Source organism: Populus alba, chromosome 2 (genome assembly GCF_005239225.2).
Source record: "Populus alba chromosome 2, ASM523922v2, whole genome shotgun sequence".
Classification (NCBI taxonomy): domain Eukaryota; kingdom Viridiplantae; phylum Streptophyta; class Magnoliopsida; order Malpighiales; family Salicaceae; genus Populus; species Populus alba.
The window spans coordinates 9,882,420-9,902,353 of record NC_133285.1 but is presented as its reverse complement, the minus strand read 5'-3'; the positions used below and the strand labels follow the sequence as shown (position 1 = coordinate 9,902,353).

The following is a 19,934-nucleotide window of genomic DNA, read 5'->3' as shown; positions in this document are numbered from 1 at the left end:
TAGACAATGCATTTATTTATCCAATGTAAAACGAAAAAAAAAATTATAGAAGACGAAGTGTCATTCTATTTTGACAATTTTTCTCATAATTTATAGTAGTTGGAAAATCGGGCAAAATAGTTTTTAAGGCCATTTTTAACATGAAAAAAACCATCTAAACCCTCCCACAAACCTAAATCACCCACTTTCAAACTTCAAAAGAATTTAAAATCCTTTTTCTCTAAAATCCCTTAAAAAAGTTAAAGATCAAACCAAATATTAATAGGACTTGATATATATATTTTTTTCAATATCGTTGATGGGCAAAAACACTACAAAATAGACTAACTTTCCTATGAAAAATTCATCAATATCAAAATTGATTTTTTTTTATTGTCAGAATATGACCAATTAAATTCCTCTTTTTTTTTCTTGTTATTTTTTCAGTAATTTTCTTTGTCATCTCTTATAACTTAAGGACTAAAATGATAAAAATAAAGTTTAAGAATTAAAATGTAAAAACATGAAATTTAAAAGGAAAATGATGGTTTTAGAGAAGGATCAAAATTGAATTATAACAGTTTGGATAGAGCTTCCCCTTACTCCTTCCAACTAAAAAAGTTCAATTTGAAAACAGTGTGCATGACACATTAATGCACTTAGTCTTATAATCAATTTCACTATTCTCTGGGACACTTCAAGCAATATATATATGGTAGAGACCAATGATTTTTCTATGAAAGAAAAATGTGCCATGAACTCAAAATATAATGTATATGTATAATAAAATAAATTGAGGATTATATATGTAAATAAATACTAAAAAAAGATTTTACTACAAACCAAATACGAAGTCATAAAAATAAAAAGACATGCATAGACAAATATACTTTTTTCACATGTGCGTTAGATTATCGATCAAAACTCAATTGACTTAAAAAAAAATGTTCCGAGATGTAAATTTTTAATAATGAGACAACAAAATCTCTAATCTACTTAAGATAACCCTAATTAATTTGCAAACTCATGGCTTCAATTATTGACTCGGCTAGGTTTAATAAAACCCTACCCTGCTTTTTTTATCTAATCATATGATGGCGAGAATCGGAAGCTCGAGGCGAAGAAATTGAATAAACTATAAAAACAATTGTGACGGGTTGTATAAAAAGAATAGTTTCTAATTTTAAAAAACTTTGATGATCTTATTTTAAAAATACTAAAAACAATGAATGGTATAAATAAATAATATATTAATATGTTTAATAATTTTATAAAATAATATACAAAATATATTTTTAAAAATTTAAAAATGAAATATATATACTTTTAAGTAAAGAGAGAAAAAATTAAAACTAGGTCAAGCATCCTGCCTTGGGTGGGCGAACACTTGAGCTTTTAAAAATAAATTCATGCACTTGGGTTTGGTAACTCAAGCCAGCACATTTAGGCTTTTTTTTTTTTTTTCTTAGACTACACGAATGATGCTGATGTAACAAACGATATATATATCGTCTATTTCATCACCAATAATCTTAGATGGAAGCAAACTCGAGCTTCCAACTTCTTGGACCACAAAACCATTTGCCAAAAAAGTTTTTATTTGAAAACACCTTAAAAATACTTTGGTTTTAAAAGTTGTATTTAACTATTTTTTTTTAATTCAAAATAACCTAAATATCTTAATAAATCAATTTTGATCTAAAAAAGCCTTTAAATAAAAAAACAAAAACACTAAATGAAATGACTAGAAACTTTTTTCCTAGCCCCGATTAACTTCTTTTTGGGAGTTGAAAGTTTAAAAATTCTTTAATATGACTTTTCTTGTAAAAAAAAATCTTAATAAAACTAAGATTAATTTTTTTTTTATATAGCTGAAATGTTTCCAATCAATCATTTTCTCTCTTCTTCATTTTCCGATCACTTTCTCTCTAGGAACTTAGGGATTGTGAAGAAAAAAATTATGTTTTAAGATATAAATATGAAATCCAGAAATAAAGGGACAAAAAATGAGTAAATAAAGCATTTTTGGATGAATTGGAAAAAAACTAGTTTTTTTTTTTATCTTGATCATTCTCCTTTAATTTTTTACATTATAAGTTTAAATATTATTTCATCAAGTTGGTCTTAATTTTAAATTTGAAATTTTATTAAAAACCTTAAATTGAAAAAAAAGAAGAAGGAATTATCAACGTATAAATTATCAAAAAAAAAACATTACATAAAATGTTGAAATTAAAAAAAAAATTCAATTGGCCAAAATAAAATAATGGAAATCAGCATTATTGATTGAACAATAACATCAACAATAATTAATAAGTATGCGAACAATAAGGAACATTAAAACCATAAATTCTTCTAGTTTTAGCTTGTCAGTTGGATTTCTGAATACACTTGTAAGAGGGCAGCAGCATTACGTGTCAGGCAGATAGAAGGCAACAAAAAAAAAGCAGAATAGGACAAAAACCTTTTTGAAATTAAAAGAAAAAAAAAACTGCCCCCACTGACGATTCTAGAGTCCGTTTTCTTTTGCGTAATTGTTTTTTAAAATATTTTGTATTTAAAAATATATTTTTAATGTTAATATATTTAAACAATTTAAAAATAAAACAATAATTAAAAAGCAAAAAAAAAACCCAGATAGGGGGCTCCGGTTCGGAAGCAACAATGAGCACGTGTCGCCTGTATTTAAAACAGTCTTTCTAGTTTCTACCTTGAACCATAGAGCTCTCGACACGTACCTACTGACCTGAAGCCCCCACCCAAACTCCAAAAGAAAATGACGACAAAAAAAGGGACGCTCCGTTTTGACCCTTTGCAGCTGGCATAATATCATTGGGTGACGTGTTAAGATACTTGTTCCAAGGCAACTAATCCTATTGGATGGGGTTGGAAATACTATTTCCATTTTTTTAAAAAAATTAATGTTATTTTGGAAAGATAAAACTAAAGATATTGAATTGATGTTTGGTGGGGTAACAAAGTCAGGCACGTTAAGCTGAGTCTGGGACTCACTTCCTCGCTCGCTCACCTACCTCTTCTTAAATACGGCTCAAGTCGACGACTTGTTTGCATCAAATGCCAACAGCAGCGGTCCCAAACCTCTTAACTATTGTAGTGAATTACTTTTTTATTTTTATTTTTATTTTATATATATATATATATAAACATATATTAAAAAAAAATTATTTTTTAAAATTTATTTTTAACAACAATACATTAAAATAATTTAAAAATATAAAAAAATTAATTTAAAATTAATTCTTTTTAAAAAATACAACTAGATAGCAATTCCAAATAAAAACTTAAAACCCCATTTATTTTTACGATTGAACATAGCTTTCACAAGTATTTGAATTTCTTCTTACAAAACAAAGGAGATAGATTGTTTACAACCTTTACGATCTCTTACTCTCAAATAGGAAGAGTAACCCGTTTAGAAATATAGTAATAATTATTTTTTAAAATATATTTTATTTAAAAATAAATTAAAATAATTTTTTTATTTTAAAATTTATTTATAATATCAACACATCAAAAATGATATGAAAACACAAAAAATATTAATTTCAAATAAAAAAAATAAATTTTTTTTTAAAAACAGTTTTTAAAATACAAAACTAAATAGACCAAATATAATTCAATAAAATGTGTATATACAGATTAATTGGAGGTGTGTTTATGTCAAAGTGGTAAATTCGGCGAAAGAAATTCATTTCTTACGGGAAAGGAGAATAAAAGATGTAATGGATTGCATTTCCCCATCAAATAGACTTGAAAAGAAAGAAGAGAGAGCCGAAGTAATTATACGTTCCTGAAACATCCTGCGAATGCAAAAGGTGTTGGAAATGACACTGTAATAACAGCTCCATTAGTGACAAAGCATTCGGTTTATTTTCTATTCCCGGGGAGATTGAGCGTGTCCAGCACACCATGCTTCGCAGATGACACGTAAAAGCTATGCCAGCGTGGCAAGACAGCGACTGATCAACTGCACATGGAAGAAGGCAGATGACATGTCTGAATACTATGGAGAGCATCATCAGCAAAGATGGTCACAGATCGATAATCTGTCTAGCAAATCTGGAGACTGAACCTGTAATCCTAACTCTGAAGACATTTGATGTAGGCTTTCTTAAAATTATGAGAACAATATAAATGCCTGCTTATAGCTAAGTGGCACCATGTGACTCCCGTTGCCGACATCATCATGCTGAAAACAATATGAAAGGTAGAAAAAACTTGTTTGGTTTAGCATTTTAAAATGTTTTTGAAAAAAATAACTTCTATTATACTCTCAATTATTTAAAAACAAAACTAAGTACGGTATTAACACAAATCACTTAAAATGTGCTTCGATTTCTATCGACGTTGAAAGGGAAAAATCGCCCTCTTCTCTACTCTTCTGTTTGATTAACATTAAGGTTCGATCTAAATGCAAAAAATTGCAAAGTGGGTCAATTTAATCTCTACAAATCAACATAAAGGGCATGCCTGCTGCAGCACATGAACATTTCAGTGAGAGCAGTAACAGACCTCGACAATTCAGTTCAGTTAGATGCCAAAATCAATCTATTAACATCTTAACCAGCGAGGTTCCAGTTCTTCTTCTTCAAAGACAAAGGCAATAGAGAGAAGAGAACAAATAAATAAATCCAAAGTGATTTAGAATCGACATAGCTTGTCATTTGGACTTTTTGGTTCCCAGAAAAAAAGGTTTCACACTGTGTGTACGCGAGAAAATCTCAATTAATTATTTTAGGTAATGGAAACTGATAAAGACTTCATCTTGAAATGTGTTCAAAGCCTGAATCATGCAAGATTCTCCAATCAAAAGTTATAAATTCAGATTACAACTTTTGCGATCAAGCTTTTTTTACAAATTAACTTTTTTAATTTAAATTAATAATTTTTTTTTTGATATTTTCAGATAATTTTGATGCATCACTACTAAAAATAATTTTAAAAAATAAAAAAATATATTTTAATATAAAAAAATAACCACTATGATTAGTTCTAAAAATTTATTTTCGTAACTTATAGGAGAAGTTTGTGTTATTTTAGATATTTATAAATATATACAAGAAATTACGAAGTCATTGATAAGAATAAACAAGCCGGCTTGAATAGGACACCTAAGCTAAAGTCCCATCCATGAAATTACTCCAAGAAATGAAAAAAAAAAAATTGAAGCACATATAATGTCCCCAAGGTGCCATAAGAAAAGCACTGTAGGTTTCACGCTGGATATAAAGCCCTACAAACTGAAGATAAAGGCAGCAACTAAGCCATTGCAGTCAGGCCAGGAACCAAGACTTGCACACACAAAAACTTAGCTAATAAATAACATTCATCTCTAGCTCACAAATACTCTTAACAGTTCCAAAATAATCTCCTATGACAAACCATATTTGATATTTGAATTAAAGAAATAGAATTTCCTGAAGGCAGTTGAAGATCCCAACAACAAGATGTTTGATGGAGGAGAGTATTCACCTTCGGCGACAGAGCCTTTTAGCTGCACGAACGGTGTCACAACCTCCAGAAAGAAGAAGAACAAGAACAAAAGGAGGTTTAGTGATGAGCAGATTAAATCGTTGGAGTCTATGTTTGAATCAGAAACAAGGCTTGAGCCTCGAAAGAAGATGCAGCTGGCAAAAGAGCTTGGATTGCAACCACGACAGGTTGCAATATGGTTTCAGAATAAGAGAGCTAGATGGAAGTCTAAGCAGCTTGAAAGAGACTTCAGCATACTACGAGCCAATTACAATAGCTTGGCTTCCAGGTTTGAGACTCTGAAGAAAGAGAAGCAAGCTTTGGTAATACAGGTACTATACTCATAATTTTTTTGTGTTCACCTGGTTGGGGGAAAAACAGAAACATTCGTGTACATACTAACCAAGAATTTTCCAAAATTTGACAGTTACAGAAGATTAATGATTTGATGAAGAAGCCAGGAGAGGAAGGAGAGTGTTGTGGCCAAGGACCAGCTGTGAACAGTATCGAAGGCAAATCAGAGAATGCAGACACAACTATGGGTGAATCAGAAACGAATCCTAGATTGTCAATTGAAAGACCAGAACATGGATTAGGAGTCCTCTCAGATGAAGATAGCAGCATAAAAGCAGAGTATTTTGAACTCGAAGAAGAACCGAACCTAATTAGTATGGTGGAACCCGCTGATGGATCATTGACATCACAAGAAGATTGGGGGAGTTTAGACTCTGATGGCCTCTTCGATCAATCAAGCAGTGATTATCAGTGGTGGGATTTCTGGGCTTGATTGAAGAGGAAACTCAATGAAGCTTGAAACAAATTTATCAATTGTCCTTGTATTGATGAACTCCAGCTCCTGGTGAGGCAAAATTCAGAGAGACCATCGGAGAGGAAAGCTTCAGAGGAATGCATCAATTGACGTGACAAATTTGGATTTCGTTGTGAGTATAGAGATTCAAATTGTCTTCTTGGTGCAACTAGAAAAGCTTCCGCTCTAATCTTACCTCTCCGAATCTGTCCCACATTAGAGTCCCTACTCGTCTGGGCCTGGAAAGATGATGTCCATAAAAAATGGAGAAAATAAAGGAAGCCGTGTAAGTAGTAAGCTAGTGTGCATAAAAGAGTTGCTTTTATGTGGGGGGGAGACGGAGAGAAATGCTGCATTGGAGCTCCGATATAGAGACATGTTCTCTCCAATCTTTAAAGGAGTTGCTGTTGTGCTATCTTATATGCAATTCAGTGTTTTTCTTTTTCCCAATAGTGGTTCAATGTTTGTAGATAAATTTCATTATGAATATTTGATCAGAGGGATCCCAAATTATAGTGCACATATTGTGAATTGCGCCAAGTAAAAACAAGTAATGAAAACTATAGGGTTGAAATCAAAGGTACATGGTGATTCAGGAGATATACAAAAAGCAGCCATGAAGTAACCATACAATTTCAGGAGAATTATCCGCCTGCTTTGCAAATTGCTCTCCTAACATTTGAATATCCCACTCAAATAAACTAAAGAACATTAGATGCATCTCTAGAGAATGGCTAAATAACATCTATAGGACATTAGCAAAGCCTTTAAATGTTGCATAATTGCAGTTCATGCCAAAAAAGGCAGCCTTAATGGAGCATGCAACACTAAGGTGTTACATTTCAAGTGCTGAAAAAGATGCTGTTTTGAGTGTTATTCAATGATTTTTGACATCTTTATTATAAAACCATCCAAAAAGCACCTATAGAAGCATCAACCTGATGCTTCTTCAACCCAAAAGCACATTCCAAAACACCAGAAAGACGCTACCAAATTGGCCCTAAGCTATCCATCATGTAGAGAAGTTGTGGGCAGTAATCTTGACTTAAAGCTCTCATATGCTGAGGGAATCTTGTGAAAGCAGAATGTTTTCATACGCATACCGTACTAACCTTGTACTAATGCTATTTGCTTATTCTAAGAGGGTACGACAAGATCTTAACATTCCGTTCTCCTAGACCCCCCCCCACCATATCAAAAACCTAAAAGAAAAACGAAGTTCCTACTATGGACCAGGATTTTAATCACGCGAATGTCTATCTAATTATTTTAATGCTACCTAAAGCCAATAAATTCAAAGATCAAAGAGCTTCACTTCAAATTCTTGTGCCAATTCAATCAAATCAGACATTAAGATCCCTTTAAAAGGGAAAATAAATCAATTAAGCACAGCAACCAGCCATCTCCATTATGGCATCGCGTCACCTCAAAGAATGGTAACAACAAGCAGAGATGCTCCATAAATCAATGCAATGCAGTTCAGACAATCTCACCTTCAATTCCGGATTTTGAATCCAAAAATCGTCAATTCAATCGGCAAGAGATCCTCTCTACTCGAAGAACATCTCTGAAAACGAATTAGAGCCAATCAGGCGGCTGGCAATGCATGATTTGAGCTTATGGCGGGATGATGTGGTCAATAAAAGGGTCCCACTTTCTTCCCACTAACCAATAAACGGGACCGTTTAAGGAAAACGAGATTCAACAAGCAACATGTCGTTTGTAACAAAAGGTATGTATGTATGTATCTCCCCATTCGACCTGCTGAAAACTCTGCTCTCCTCCTCTCAATGGTTTAGTAAAGTGGGTTGCCGTACAGACACAGATAGAGAGAGAGAGTGATGAACGACCTGTCCAATACAACTTTGAGAGAACATAACAGCCACAGTTGCAAGCCAATACCAAGACTAGCAGTCTGCATTTTACTACTTGTATTCTTTGTTGGGCTTTCAGTTTCTGTTTTTATACTCATTGTGGTCCATAATGTTTTCTTTTTTCTTTCTTTTATCTTGCTCTTTGCTTTGGTTCTTTCCTTTTTAGCTTGGAATAAGCTTAATTGGAGACGTAAAGCTGCTGTCTTTTGGTGTCTTCGTTCTTTTCCTGATTCTGACCTTGCTGCTGCTACTGAAGGACAGCTTGTTAAGATTACTGGGGTACTTCCAAACTTTTGATCTCTGTTCTCTTCCTTTCATGAGCCTGTTTTTGGTGGGTTTTTGTTGTTTCGCTATTTGGTGTGGTTGCTCAGGGGGGAAAAAAACGAGAAAAAAAAGGGAAATGCTTGCTGAAAATGGGAGGATTTTTAGAGCAAACAGACATAGGATTACTGGCGTACTATTTTTTATTTTCTTTTATCTAGGTTACCGTTTCTTCGTCTTTAACTTAAATGGTTTCAATTGAGGGGTTTCAATCCGTCGCATTGTTCAATCTGAGCATAAATACCTTATGGGGTTTTTGAACACTTGGTTTTGGACGAGTTGCTATTGAAGGAAAAGCATGGGGAATGTGGTCTGGTGATTATCAAATTGAAGTGAATAGGTCAAATGGCAACCAAAGGATATGCTATCTGTTTTGGGAGCGTGGGTGATTTTCTTATTTCTAATTTGCTTTTCCGTAACTGTTTTTTTGTGAGATTGGATGCCAATGGATTCTCTTTCTGATTTGATGTTATTACTTTTAGTGAAACAGAAAATGTGGATCCAAGGTTGAGGGCAACTTTTATATCTATATATTTGAATGTAGGTGATCACATCTTAATTGGATTTTTAGCTTTCTTGCCTTTGCAGATTGATCGGCACTTGACAGAAAATAGTATCAGTAATTTTTTGATTTAATGAAACATTCCAGATTCTGTAGTAAAAACTTCGACATATGATGACAATGCTGCCTTATTACTTGCCAAGTATTGAATGATTGGAAACTTCACTGATTATTTATTTATCTACTTTATGTATGTGTTGCCAATATTAGTTTAACTAATATGACTCAATATTGTCTAGAAAATTAAGCACGCGGTTTTCATAGCACAGATAGCTGTCTGAGAAAGTCATGATAACGGAGGCATTAGTTAAAGAAGCTCATTGCATGATGGAACATGATGAGCCCGTCCTGCTAATCTTGACTTTATTACCCTGATCTGAGATATCACTTAGCAGAATATTTTCTGGCTGACAAAGGATCAATATTTTTTTAAAAAAAATCTTTTGTTCATGATTTTAGCTGGTATCCTGTGGAAGCGTTTCCCTGGAATCTTCATATGAGAGAGCTGCCAGATGTACCTACGTATCTACTCTTTTGTATGAATATGGAGGGTTTGGAGTGAAGCCAATGAATGCTAATTCATCATGCTTACAGTGGAATCTAAAATATTGCGAGGTACGGATATCTCTTTACTCACAAACTCTTACAATTAGAACGATTACTTTATTTATATTTTCTACTGGGTTGATAGCTGATGTCTGTTTCCTTTCTGATTCACATAACTTCACTTTAAGTAGTTAGTTGTAATTACAGTCTATCTCTGCAGAAAACTAGAGATGCTTTGTACATTTATTGAATATACTCGTCTCTCGATCTTAGTTTATTTGTGTACATTTATTAATTTTTGCAAAAAAGATGATTACCAAGCTATGATAAACCAAACTGGAGCTTAGAGAAAGAAAATGTGAAACAATTCTTTACTTCAGCATTATGCACAAAGTGGCTGTTATTAAGGCTCAAGCGTACAATCTTATGGTTGCAACTCTTGCACCAAGCAATGACACCCTATAAATGGAAGAACAAAATCTTAGCATAATATTGCTCATTGTTTTAATCAGTTCAGCATCTAATTCCACCTTCCCTATTTGTACTCTTTTTTTTATCAAGAAATTGGCATTCTAATTAGTTTCACAGTCTATGGACATGTTGTTTGATTCTCGTGCTGCAATTTTTATGATAAAGCGTGCGGCAGTTATGAATGCTGTGCCATTGTTTTGATAGCTAGCTTCACCTTGTTGAATTTCTCCTGCTTTATCATTTTTTTTTTTCTTTTCTTTCCCTAATTTCTGCATTTTTTAAACTTCCCAGATTCTGGCCTCTCCCCTAGATTTTCCCGTCTCTGATGCTTCACAAACTATTTAATTTGACCTAATTCTGTTTGCAGTCAAGATATCTTTGATAGTGTAAATTGATGGTCATGCAGAGACCACAGGGTTGCTGCTCTTCTGTCAGTCAACATTTCACTACATTTTTGTAGTGCCCTCCTCAATAAATCATTCGACTATGAATTACAATTTGTAAAACATGAAATCTTAAGATCAGATAATTAATTTATCCAGGTGATGAGTCACTTACAGTATTTGATATAGGTCTGATATTTGACACTTGCCTATTGTATTAAAAGCAGGTTAACATCTTCTTTGGATCTTGCTCATGCAGCAATTAAAATTGGACAAGCATGACTGTATAATATAATATATGTTGATGCTTGGTTTAAGAAATAGACCATCCATTTGTCAGGATTTGAGGCGACATGTTATTGTTAAATTCATCATGAAATCAATTTCATGTTTTTGGCATGTATGTCAATAAAAAAGCTCCGTGGCTCTTTCCACTAGTTCAGTTACATATTAATGCTGTGCTTGAATCTAGAAATCATGGCGAGTCGTTTTTATTTTTGGAAGTTTGATGTTGTTCTGTTTGGAATTTCTACCTTACAGAGGTTCTCCACAGACTTCTACATAACTGATCGAAAGTCTGGTATCAGAGCCATGGTAAAAGCTGGTTCTGGTTGTAAAGTTGTTCCCTTGATTGTTGAGAGCAAACTTGTGACTACAAGGCAATGCAGAACCCTATCTTCTCACTTGAGGAAATGGTTGCAAGAAAGAAACCTGTCAGCCGAGGCCCGCCTACTACGTTTGGAAGAAGGGTAATCTATTAACCTAGGTCTTCTGTTGCTTTTGTGCATGCTTTGCAGAAGCTTACGAGCTGGAAATTTCTGTCTGTTTCGGCAGGTACGTACAAGAAGGCAGCTTTGTTACCGTGATTGGTGTTTTGCGTAGAAATAATGATATTTCGATGATTGTTCAGCCACAAGAGCTTTTCTCCACAGGATGCCTGTGGCAAAAGCTTTTACTCCCTGTGGATGTTGATGGGCTAATCCTGGGGTTCCCTGACACTGCTGGCCCTAACATGAACCCAGGTTACACACAACACTTGGAACAATAATGTCAAACCTCTCAGAAAATTAGGAATATGTAGGTTTTGGATCTTGTTGATAAAATTGATTTCTCCTAGAAGTTTATCCTTTCTGTTACACCAGTGCGATTTCTTTTCTACGTTTTTCTAGGTGGTTCTTTTCTGATCTTCATTCCTAGCCGCTCCCTGGTCCAAAGATTCTTGTGCTTACCATCTAAAAATGACCCCTCAAAGACCACCATGAAATGATGAAGATTTACAGGGATTGGAAGAAACTTCTTCCGTGGGCAGGGCATGGGTGGCCTGAACTCCCTTTACCGGATAACAATAATTTTCAATAAAAAAAAAAAACAAAAAAACAGCATTGAATATGGTCACTGGAAATTCTTAGCAATTAAAATTCGTAGAATTTGCAGTAAACTTCTTGCCCAACATAGCTCGCGAGCAAGTAGCATGTAAACCAAGTTGCTCCGGAGTTCGCTGGATCAATGTGAGGGACGAGTGCCCACCTGCAGGATCTCCGAGGATACCCCCGGTGCCTGCTTGAATGTTTCTTAGTATTCCAAGAAAACAAATGAAGACGAAATCCTCGTAATAAAAAAACTAAACTTGCATCAAACAAAAATCTTCAGTAACATTGCTTCTCAAAGGCTAGTTGTAGGACAGGAGTCTGTCCGTCTTTTCAAGGTAAACGCAGTAAAAAGACAAGTCGTTCTTTGAGAACCCCAAAATGTTTAAGCGACAAGTCTCTTACTCCATCAGCAATGACACATAAAGGAAAACCTGGAGGTGAAAGAAACAATAATTAAAATCAGGAGAAGGAAAATAATGCAGAGGGTCTCTTCAAAGACAATCTTCTTCTCTGTCCTTAAAGGGCCGAAGAATAATTACAGTGCCTCGCTTCACTCTAACATCCTTCTCCTCGTACACAGACAACAATTGCACCAAAACCCCAGCAACAACATATCAAACAAAACAACCAATGGGTTCGGTCTTATTTCTCTTAAAACCCAACAACCACAACCACACGAACAGGACAACAAAGTCGATGAATTTGCAAGCGATGTCGAGAAGGTATATAGATTACTCAGGAAATTTCACTCTAGAGTTCCTAAATTAGAACTTGCTTTACAGGAATCTGGTGTTGTACTGCGTAATGGTCTCACTGAACGTGTCTTGAATCGCTGCGGCGATGCTGGGAGTTTAGCTTATAAATTCTTTGTCTGGGCATCGAAGCAGCCTTGTTATAGACATTGTTATGAGAATTATAAGGCTATGATTAAGGTTTTGAGTAAAATGAAACAATTTGGTGCTGTTTGGGCTTTGCTGGAGGAAATGAGGAGAGATAATAGTGTGTTAATAACGAGTGAAGTATTTGTTGTTGTTATGAGGAGGTTTGCTTCTTCTAGAATGGTGAACAAGGCAATTGAAGTTTTAGATGAGATGCCAAAGTATGGATGTGAACCTGATGAGTATGTGTTTGGTTGTTTATTGGATGCTTTGTGTAAGAACGGTAGTGTTAAGGAAGCTGCTTCTCTTTTTGAGGATATGAGAGTGAGATTTAGTCCAAGTTTGAAGCATTTTACATGTTTGTTGTATGGTTGGTGCAAGGAAGGGAAGTTATTGGAGGCTAAACATGTGCTGGTACAAATGAGGGAAGCGGGGTTTGAGCCAGATATTGTGGTGTATAACAATTTGTTAAGTGGGTATGCAACGGCTGGGAAAATGGGGGATGCTTTTGATTTATTGAAGGAGATTAGGAGGAAAGGATGCGACCCTAATGCGACTTCTTATACCATTTTGATTCAGGCACTTTGTGGGCAGGAGAAGATGGATGAGGCGATGAGAGTATTTGTTGAGATGGAGAGAAGTGGTTGCGATGCTGATGTTGTGACTTATACTGCTTTGGTAAGTGGCTTTTGCAAGTGGAGGATGATAGATAAGGGATATCAGATTTTGCAAAGCATGATACAGAAAGGGCACATGCCCAATCAATTGACTTATTTGCATCTGATGTTGGCCCATGAGAAGAAGGAAGAGTTGGAAGAGTGCAGGGAATTGATGGGGGAGATGCAAAAGATTGGTTGTATTCCAGATCTTAGTATTTATAATGTAGTGATTAGATTGGCCTGCAAGTTGGGGGAGGTGAATGCTGGTGTTGATGCTTGGAATGAAATGGAAGTAAGTGGCCTTAGTCCAGGACTTGATACTTTTGTTATTATGATTAATGGGTTTCTAGGGCATGGATACCTGGTCGAGGCTTGTCAGTATTTCAAAGAAATGGTTGAGAGAGGTCTTTTGTCTAGTCGTCAATATGGCATACTGAAGGATTTGTTGAATGCCTTGCTGCGAGGTGAGAAGCTTGAATTGGCTAAAGATCTTTGGAGTTGCATTGTGAATAAAGGATGTGAGCTTAATGTGGATTCATGGACAATTTGGATTCATGCACTGTTCTCAAACGGGCATGTGAAGGAAGCATGTTCTTATTGTCTGGACATGATGGATGCTGATTTAATGCCAAAACCAGAAACTTTTGCTAAGCTCATGCGTGGTTTAAGGAAATTGTATAACAGACAGTTTGCAGCAGAGATCACAGAGAAGGTGAGGAAGATGGCTGCAGATAGACATGTGACTTTCAAAATGTATAAACGACGAGGGGAGAGGGATTTGATAGAAAAGGCCAAGGCGAAAAAGGATGGGAGAAAAAGAAGGGCCCGCAGACGCCAGTGGGGTGGGGGTCATAATAGAGCTAGCATTTTGTAGCTTTTGTGTTGGACTGTTATCAAGCAACTGGATTGTTTTATTGGATTTTGCTTTCGAGTCTGTGTGCTTGCTTGCCCTGGTGTGACATGGAGCTGCTTCAATCATCAAAGTATGTTTTTTGCCCCTTCTTCGGTGCCTTATTCTTCTGTTCTGTTTTGTTTTCCCTTTCTTCTGGGTAGCAGGTAGTAAACCAGACAAGTTATGAGTCCCCTGGTGACTTTTCCCCCTATATTCCATGTCTGAATTAAGTGTCATTGCTTTGGTTAGGGGAGATGTGCTAACAAATGGGCGCCAGCAAATTTGTATCTTGTCTATCACTTTTGCAGGACACAAACGTAGTAGTGTCATGGGATTGCACATGTGCATGTGCAAACATCTTAACCCAGTCTGTTTTTAAATAGTTCGCATCTCACTTCATTCATCTTTTGTCCAGCATGCGAATGGAACAAGGGCTCTAATATGCTGCTCCAGGAAAGGTGACAGTTGAGAACACTCCAGACTAGGACTGGTGAAGAATATCAAGTGTACATACATGCATCTAATGTACATGATGTTGCTTCTAAATTAGACATTTCGTGTTTGTGACTGACTTCCCCTGCTCAAGTGTTGGAAAAGACGCTATCAGTATTACCAATATGATAATGGTTCTTCAAATGTTTTTCTGGTTATCTTTACTATTCTGTTGAATTCAGTGGCAGTGGCTGTTTATGTAGCTGTCGCCCGAAAGGCAGATGATATGATCTACTCTTTTTTTTCCCCAATTCAACTATGCTTTTGGTGCGCTTTAGAGTCTTGTATATTTATGACAATTGAATTCTCCCGATTTGTTCCTTGCTGTTACACATCCCTTTTCTGGATAAACTATTCTCAGAAAAGCTTGCTGCGTACAGGAAGGTAGGTATTCAAGTTGATGACAATGCCCATCATGTTTATCTGTCTCTTTAAAGATCTACACTCCTGCATATGCATAAACCAGGAGGTATAACTTGGCGATATGCATACACATGGTTAAAACCTGACCAGCAACATAAACATGCAATATTGAAAAATCAAAGCATAATAAGAATAAGAAACGAAAAATCAAATCACAATTTATGTAAAGTTCCAAAGCCAGGAGGTATAACTTGGCGAGCATATGATATCTGGTATCCAAGGTTGTTATCGTTACTCTGTTATGATGCGAGTGAATAAGAAGGAACAGCTCGCGTAATCTTGACATTAAGACTGTCATATCTGGCCAAGTGATTTTGAGATTCAAGATACCCCTCATGTTGATAAACAAAACTGGTGGTGAAAGAAGTATAATCCACAAGGTTAGTTACAAGTTCATCTAAACATCTCCCTTGCACATGATTTAATGTACACACTAATACAAAACAGCCGACGTGAGATTTTGCATAATCAGGTCCTCTTGATCTTTGAAAAGGTTCCATTCTCAGAAAAATAGGTGCTTTGTGTCCCACTGCCAAGTTGGTGCGCATGAGCTTGTGGATTTGTGAGCTCAATCCCCTGTTAAAACAAGATGATAATTGTAGTAAGCACTTATCTACTATTTTATGAGCTTAGTTTTGTTATGTAAGGCCTGTTCTGGATTTTTGAACATATGGTAAAGCAAACTTAAAAAATTTATAGTAGTAAAAAGTTCAAGAGGCATGGCGGAAAATTTTCCTGGCAAATCTTAATTGAAATAGGCCATGATCAACCCTCAACTTCAGATGCAAGATGAAACCAATTTTACTGTTCTATTGACGTCTATGAGGATGAGAAATCTAAACAGCTTTTATGACTACTCTGGAATCTTTAATTCTCTGATATAGGTAGATTCAACCCTGAACCCATTCCCTGTCACCACTAGAACCTAATGCCCAGAGAAAAAAAATGACGTTTTATACATGGCAAGAGGACAAGAGAAAGCGGAAAGCCATGCAACATCCAATCTAAGAAGCAATGTTCTACGATCCAAAGCTTCATCACCTAACTGCTCTAACAAATAGCAATGAATTTCGAAGGCAAATCTGGCCACAAGTATTACACAGGATCAACATGAAAGTACAGATTTCTACTTCTAAAATGCTTCATAACTTGATTTCTGTTCTTTTGGATCAGGTGAAAGCCATATAGTGCTTGATTTTTTTAAAAATTATTCAATCTCATATAGAAACTTAAAATTCTTAAAAGAGAAATTTCCCAATGTCAACTAACATTCCAAGAATTGAAACCCAGAAACTATTGCAAAAGGTCCGGTGAACTATTATGTTCACTGTCAAGTTTGGGGATAAATTTGCAGAGTCTGGGCTAAATACACTTTTCCTTCCTTCGTAAATCTTTCTCATCAGTGCCAGCAGCACCAGCTTGAATTTGTTATTCAAATTACCATTGATAGAAGCAATTCATAATCAAAATAGACAAAAAAAAATACAACAAACCTGAACAGGAGTAAATGCCAGACTTGAGGTGAGGCCAGAAGTAGCACCACTGCTTCCATAATTCTTCTCCTTGAACCTAAAAACAATAGGGCCATGAATGGTTGAGATGGAATGCAAACAAGTTTGACCAATTTGAGTTCCAAGCTAAAGTTAAGAAAAATTAAAGAGAAACTTTAAGACTCATAAAACTGCAGCTTTGATGGAAAAAGAATAAAGATTTAAAAGAAGCAAAAAGGGGTTACTTCTTAGCAACTTTCGCTGCGAGTTTGCTCTGACCAATTGATACACGCAGCTTGCCATTCCCAGCCTGACCAAGCATGCCATAACCTTCCCCCAGCCCATCACCTAAGTGTCAAGGAGAATTTGCAAACCAAAAGAAAAGAATTTAAAATATATTCTAGATCTATAACAACAGACATAATAATAATAAAAAAAACCTTGCCAATTAGTTTTCCTTGAAACTTTCATTCTTACAATGAATTGAAAGAAATAAAGAATACGATATGTAGGAAGTTTAGCAACATAATTTTCCAAAACAAACCAGTAGGTGGAAAGGAGGAGGTATTATGTTTGTATATATTTCAGTGATGGCAAAAGGTCTATTTTCCTGCTTATTGAGCACTTAAAGTGACGAAAGAGCTAGCTACTCAGAATTATATCAGAATATATTATAAGGTATAGATTCACAACTATTTCAGAATCTCAACAAGCTAAAGAGAAGAATTTACCCAAAGAACTCTCTTCAGGTACCCCAAATTGCATCCTATTGGCAAGCTTCCTCATGTCTGTTATCGCATATCTGGAAAACCATGCACTATGAGGTTACCCAAGATTCAAAGAAAAAACCCACCTAATAACAAACATATAAAAACAAAAACCTACACTACCTTTCTTTCATCTTCCTTAGGCGCCGCCCACCTCTCTTTTTCTTAGGTTCAGAATCAGGAACTGGAAGTGGTTTAGGTTGCTTTGCAGGAGGAGGCTCTTGCCACTTCTCTATTTTCTTGTGAATCTCTTCCCTAAGGGTTCTTCCAGTGTTTCCTGATGGATCTCCTCTAGTAGAATCTACTCGTGCAGCAAGTGTTGATTTTGCGGCCAATAGTCGACCAGCACGCATTCTCAAAGAAGGTGGTGTGGACTGAAACACCTCTGTTTGCTCTATATAACCAACACGGAATTGGGATGTTGCAGTAGAAAATCCTGCAAGGTTCTTCTTCTTGGCACCAAGAAGCTGAACATTGCAGGCAGGCATCTTGGCTAAGGCTGTGAGACCACCAGCCATCCCCATAAGTTTAGCAGCAACAGCACTACCAACAATAGCAGAAAGATTCGGTGCAATGTAACCCATTCTAGTTTCTACAAAATCAAGGACCTTCTTCTTTGCTGAATCAAGTGCAAGAGCTCGATTACATGCGTCAATTGTCTTTTGAAGGACTTCTTCAGGAAGCGGTTTGCCACTTGTTGTGGATGCTGTCACAGAAATCACCATTCTGATAGCAGCAGGTATAAGCCCTTCCATATCAACAAGGGTCAAATCCATCTCGTTTCCAATCTTCTTCACAACACGAGCATAATCAATTGGGTGATGGACAAGTGATTCAAGCTCCGGAAATTTCAGCCGGTACTTGTCACGAATAAAATTGTGTATGATAACAATTTCATTCTCAATGTCAACTGACAATGCATTGCAGTTCACTATTAGCTGATATTCAGGATCATCTTCCAATACCATTCCATGATCTTGGACATCTGAGCCCTTCTGAAGTGCATCTTCCACTTTCTACCATTTAAACAACAGGATAAACACAACATCAGGTTTACTGAGGACAGCATCAAATTAAATCAAATGAAAAAAAAAAAAAAAAGAGGTAGCCTTAGAAGAATTAGTGGTTGATCGAAAAACTTCTTTTAAGAAAAGAGCACCAACATGAATTTTATTTCTTATAGAGAAGCCTTCAACAACAAATAAAAGGGAAAGGTAGGAACATGAAAAGGCAACAGAACCATGCATAGAGTGAGCAGACGAGAAGTTTATACCATTTAGCCAAACCAACAAGTACAGAGAGAGAGAAGTGAATATAAATGGATAAAAAATGATAACCTGCATTATATCATTAAATCGTTGTGTTTTCTGCAATTTTGACACACTGTCCAAATCATCATAGTTAAGAGCTTCAATGTCTGCCAAGTCTCCATCGACATCCTCTTCCATGTTTCCTGCCTCTACATCATCATCTTCATCCTACAAAATTATCCAACAAGGTTAACCAAACAACTAAAATACAAACTTAATTCTCTAACTAACAAAAATAAAAAATATAACACGGGCACACAGAGAGTGAGAGACTTACGACAATATCAGCATCGTTGTCGGATAACTCATCAAGGTCAGCAAGGAAAGAATCAGCTAGTGTTGCCTAATAAAGAAAGCAGTTAGCAGACAGATACTAAGTACTACAGTAATCTTCTTCTTCTTCTTCTTCTTCTTTATAAGTTTTAATAAAAAGAATAAAAAAAAAAAAAAAGGAGAAAGGAGAAAGCTGCCAATACCATTTTTGTGATGTAATCGCGTCGGCCTTCGTCCAATATTCTGTAACGAAACAGGAATTAATTTTATTTTTTTAAGCTGGAGAATCAAAACAAGATAAATAGTAAAGCAGGCTGCAATTACAAACACACAAATATTAATTGCCCAAACAAAAGATATGTCATTAAAACGTAAAAGAAAAAAAATGAAAATAGGAAAGCCTTGAAATCGCAAAGAAAAACTTCTTCTCTTTGATACTAGCCTAGTGATTTGATTCCACTAGCAGTGATTGTTCTGAAGATTGCCCTGATTTTACAGTAAGAGAAATTCAAAATCGGTGGAGCACTTATATATATTTCGATTTTAAAAAGGAAGTGGAGAAAAGGTTGGGCTTATTTCTTTTTATTTTCAGGAAGAAAAATCTTGAAAGAGAGAGACTAGAGCACGGGCATACGTTAAAGCAACGGTATGGATCGTGCTGGCGCAGATCGAAATAGGGACAAGAGCCCACAATGTGACCTGTGATGATGCAAATAGCGACGATGGCCCAAGATATTTTGATCACTATAACTTGGACTTCTTGACAGTTTTTTCAATTTCATTTTTTATTGTTTTATTTTATTTAATTTTTATATTAAATTTGATTATTATTTTTTTAATTTTTATTTTAGATGATTAGGAATTTTTCTTTGTGATTTTTTTGGGTGTGTTTATTATGGATTAACTAGTTTGATGACCTTGAACACAAATTTCAAAGATTAAC

At 35.5% G+C, this 19,934-nt stretch overlaps 4 protein-coding genes across 10 annotated transcripts; 3 read left to right on the top strand and 1 right to left on the bottom strand.

Moving 5' to 3' along the window:
- The first annotated feature begins 5,187 nt into the window (after positions 1–5,187).
- LOC118063500 (homeobox-leucine zipper protein ATHB-12) lies at positions 5,188–6,800 on the top strand. The gene is made up of 2 exons (XM_035077557.2): positions 5,188–5,804; positions 5,900–6,800. The coding sequence occupies exons 1-2, from the start codon at positions 5,448–5,450 to the stop codon at positions 6,257–6,259; spliced, it is 717 nt and encodes a 238-aa protein (XP_034933448.1). The 5' UTR covers positions 5,188–5,447; the 3' UTR covers positions 6,260–6,800.
- Positions 6,801–7,497: 697 nt separating this feature from the next.
- LOC118063499 (uncharacterized membrane protein At1g16860) lies at positions 7,498–11,573 on the top strand. 6 transcript variants are annotated; one of them, XM_073407534.1, is made up of 6 exons: positions 8,032–8,211; positions 8,321–8,433; positions 8,958–9,015; positions 9,497–9,652; positions 10,978–11,186; positions 11,272–11,573. In XM_073407534.1, exons 1-6 carry the CDS (start codon positions 8,122–8,124, stop codon positions 11,483–11,485), a joined length of 840 nt encoding a protein of 279 aa, XP_073263635.1. In that variant the 5' UTR covers positions 8,032–8,121; the 3' UTR covers positions 11,486–11,573. The 6 variants fall into 6 exon arrangements, with proteins under 6 accessions (XP_034933446.1, XP_073263635.1, XP_034933444.1 ...); XM_073407535.1 differs by having other exon boundaries at positions 8,034–8,193; XM_073407536.1 differs by adding an exon at positions 8,767–8,860 and having other exon boundaries at positions 8,068–8,433.
- A 155-nt stretch (positions 11,574–11,728) lies between these two features.
- LOC118063497 (putative pentatricopeptide repeat-containing protein At5g65820) lies at positions 11,729–15,062 on the top strand. The gene is made up of 2 exons (XM_035077550.2): positions 11,729–14,327; positions 14,652–15,062. The coding sequence occupies exon 1, from the start codon at positions 12,284–12,286 to the stop codon at positions 14,216–14,218; it is 1,935 nt and encodes a 644-aa protein (XP_034933441.1). The 5' UTR covers positions 11,729–12,283; the 3' UTR covers positions 14,219–14,327; positions 14,652–15,062.
- Positions 15,063–15,259: 197 nt separating this feature from the next.
- Positions 15,260–19,631, bottom strand: LOC118063498 (U4/U6 small nuclear ribonucleoprotein Prp31 homolog). Of its 2 annotated transcripts, none has more exons than XM_035077552.2 (9): positions 19,434–19,631; positions 19,195–19,270; positions 18,996–19,061; positions 18,746–18,886; positions 17,532–18,424; positions 17,373–17,443; positions 16,887–16,989; positions 16,645–16,720; positions 15,260–15,727 (listed from the first exon to the last, which is right to left on the bottom strand). In XM_035077552.2, exons 2-9 carry the CDS (start codon positions 19,195–19,197, stop codon positions 15,620–15,622), a joined length of 1,461 nt encoding a protein of 486 aa, XP_034933443.1. In that variant the 5' UTR covers positions 19,198–19,270; positions 19,434–19,631; the 3' UTR covers positions 15,260–15,619. The 2 variants fall into 2 exon arrangements, with proteins under 2 accessions (XP_034933443.1, XP_034933442.1); XM_035077551.2 differs by having other exon boundaries at positions 19,195–19,234; positions 19,434–19,630.
- Positions 19,632–19,934: the final 303 nt, after the last annotated feature.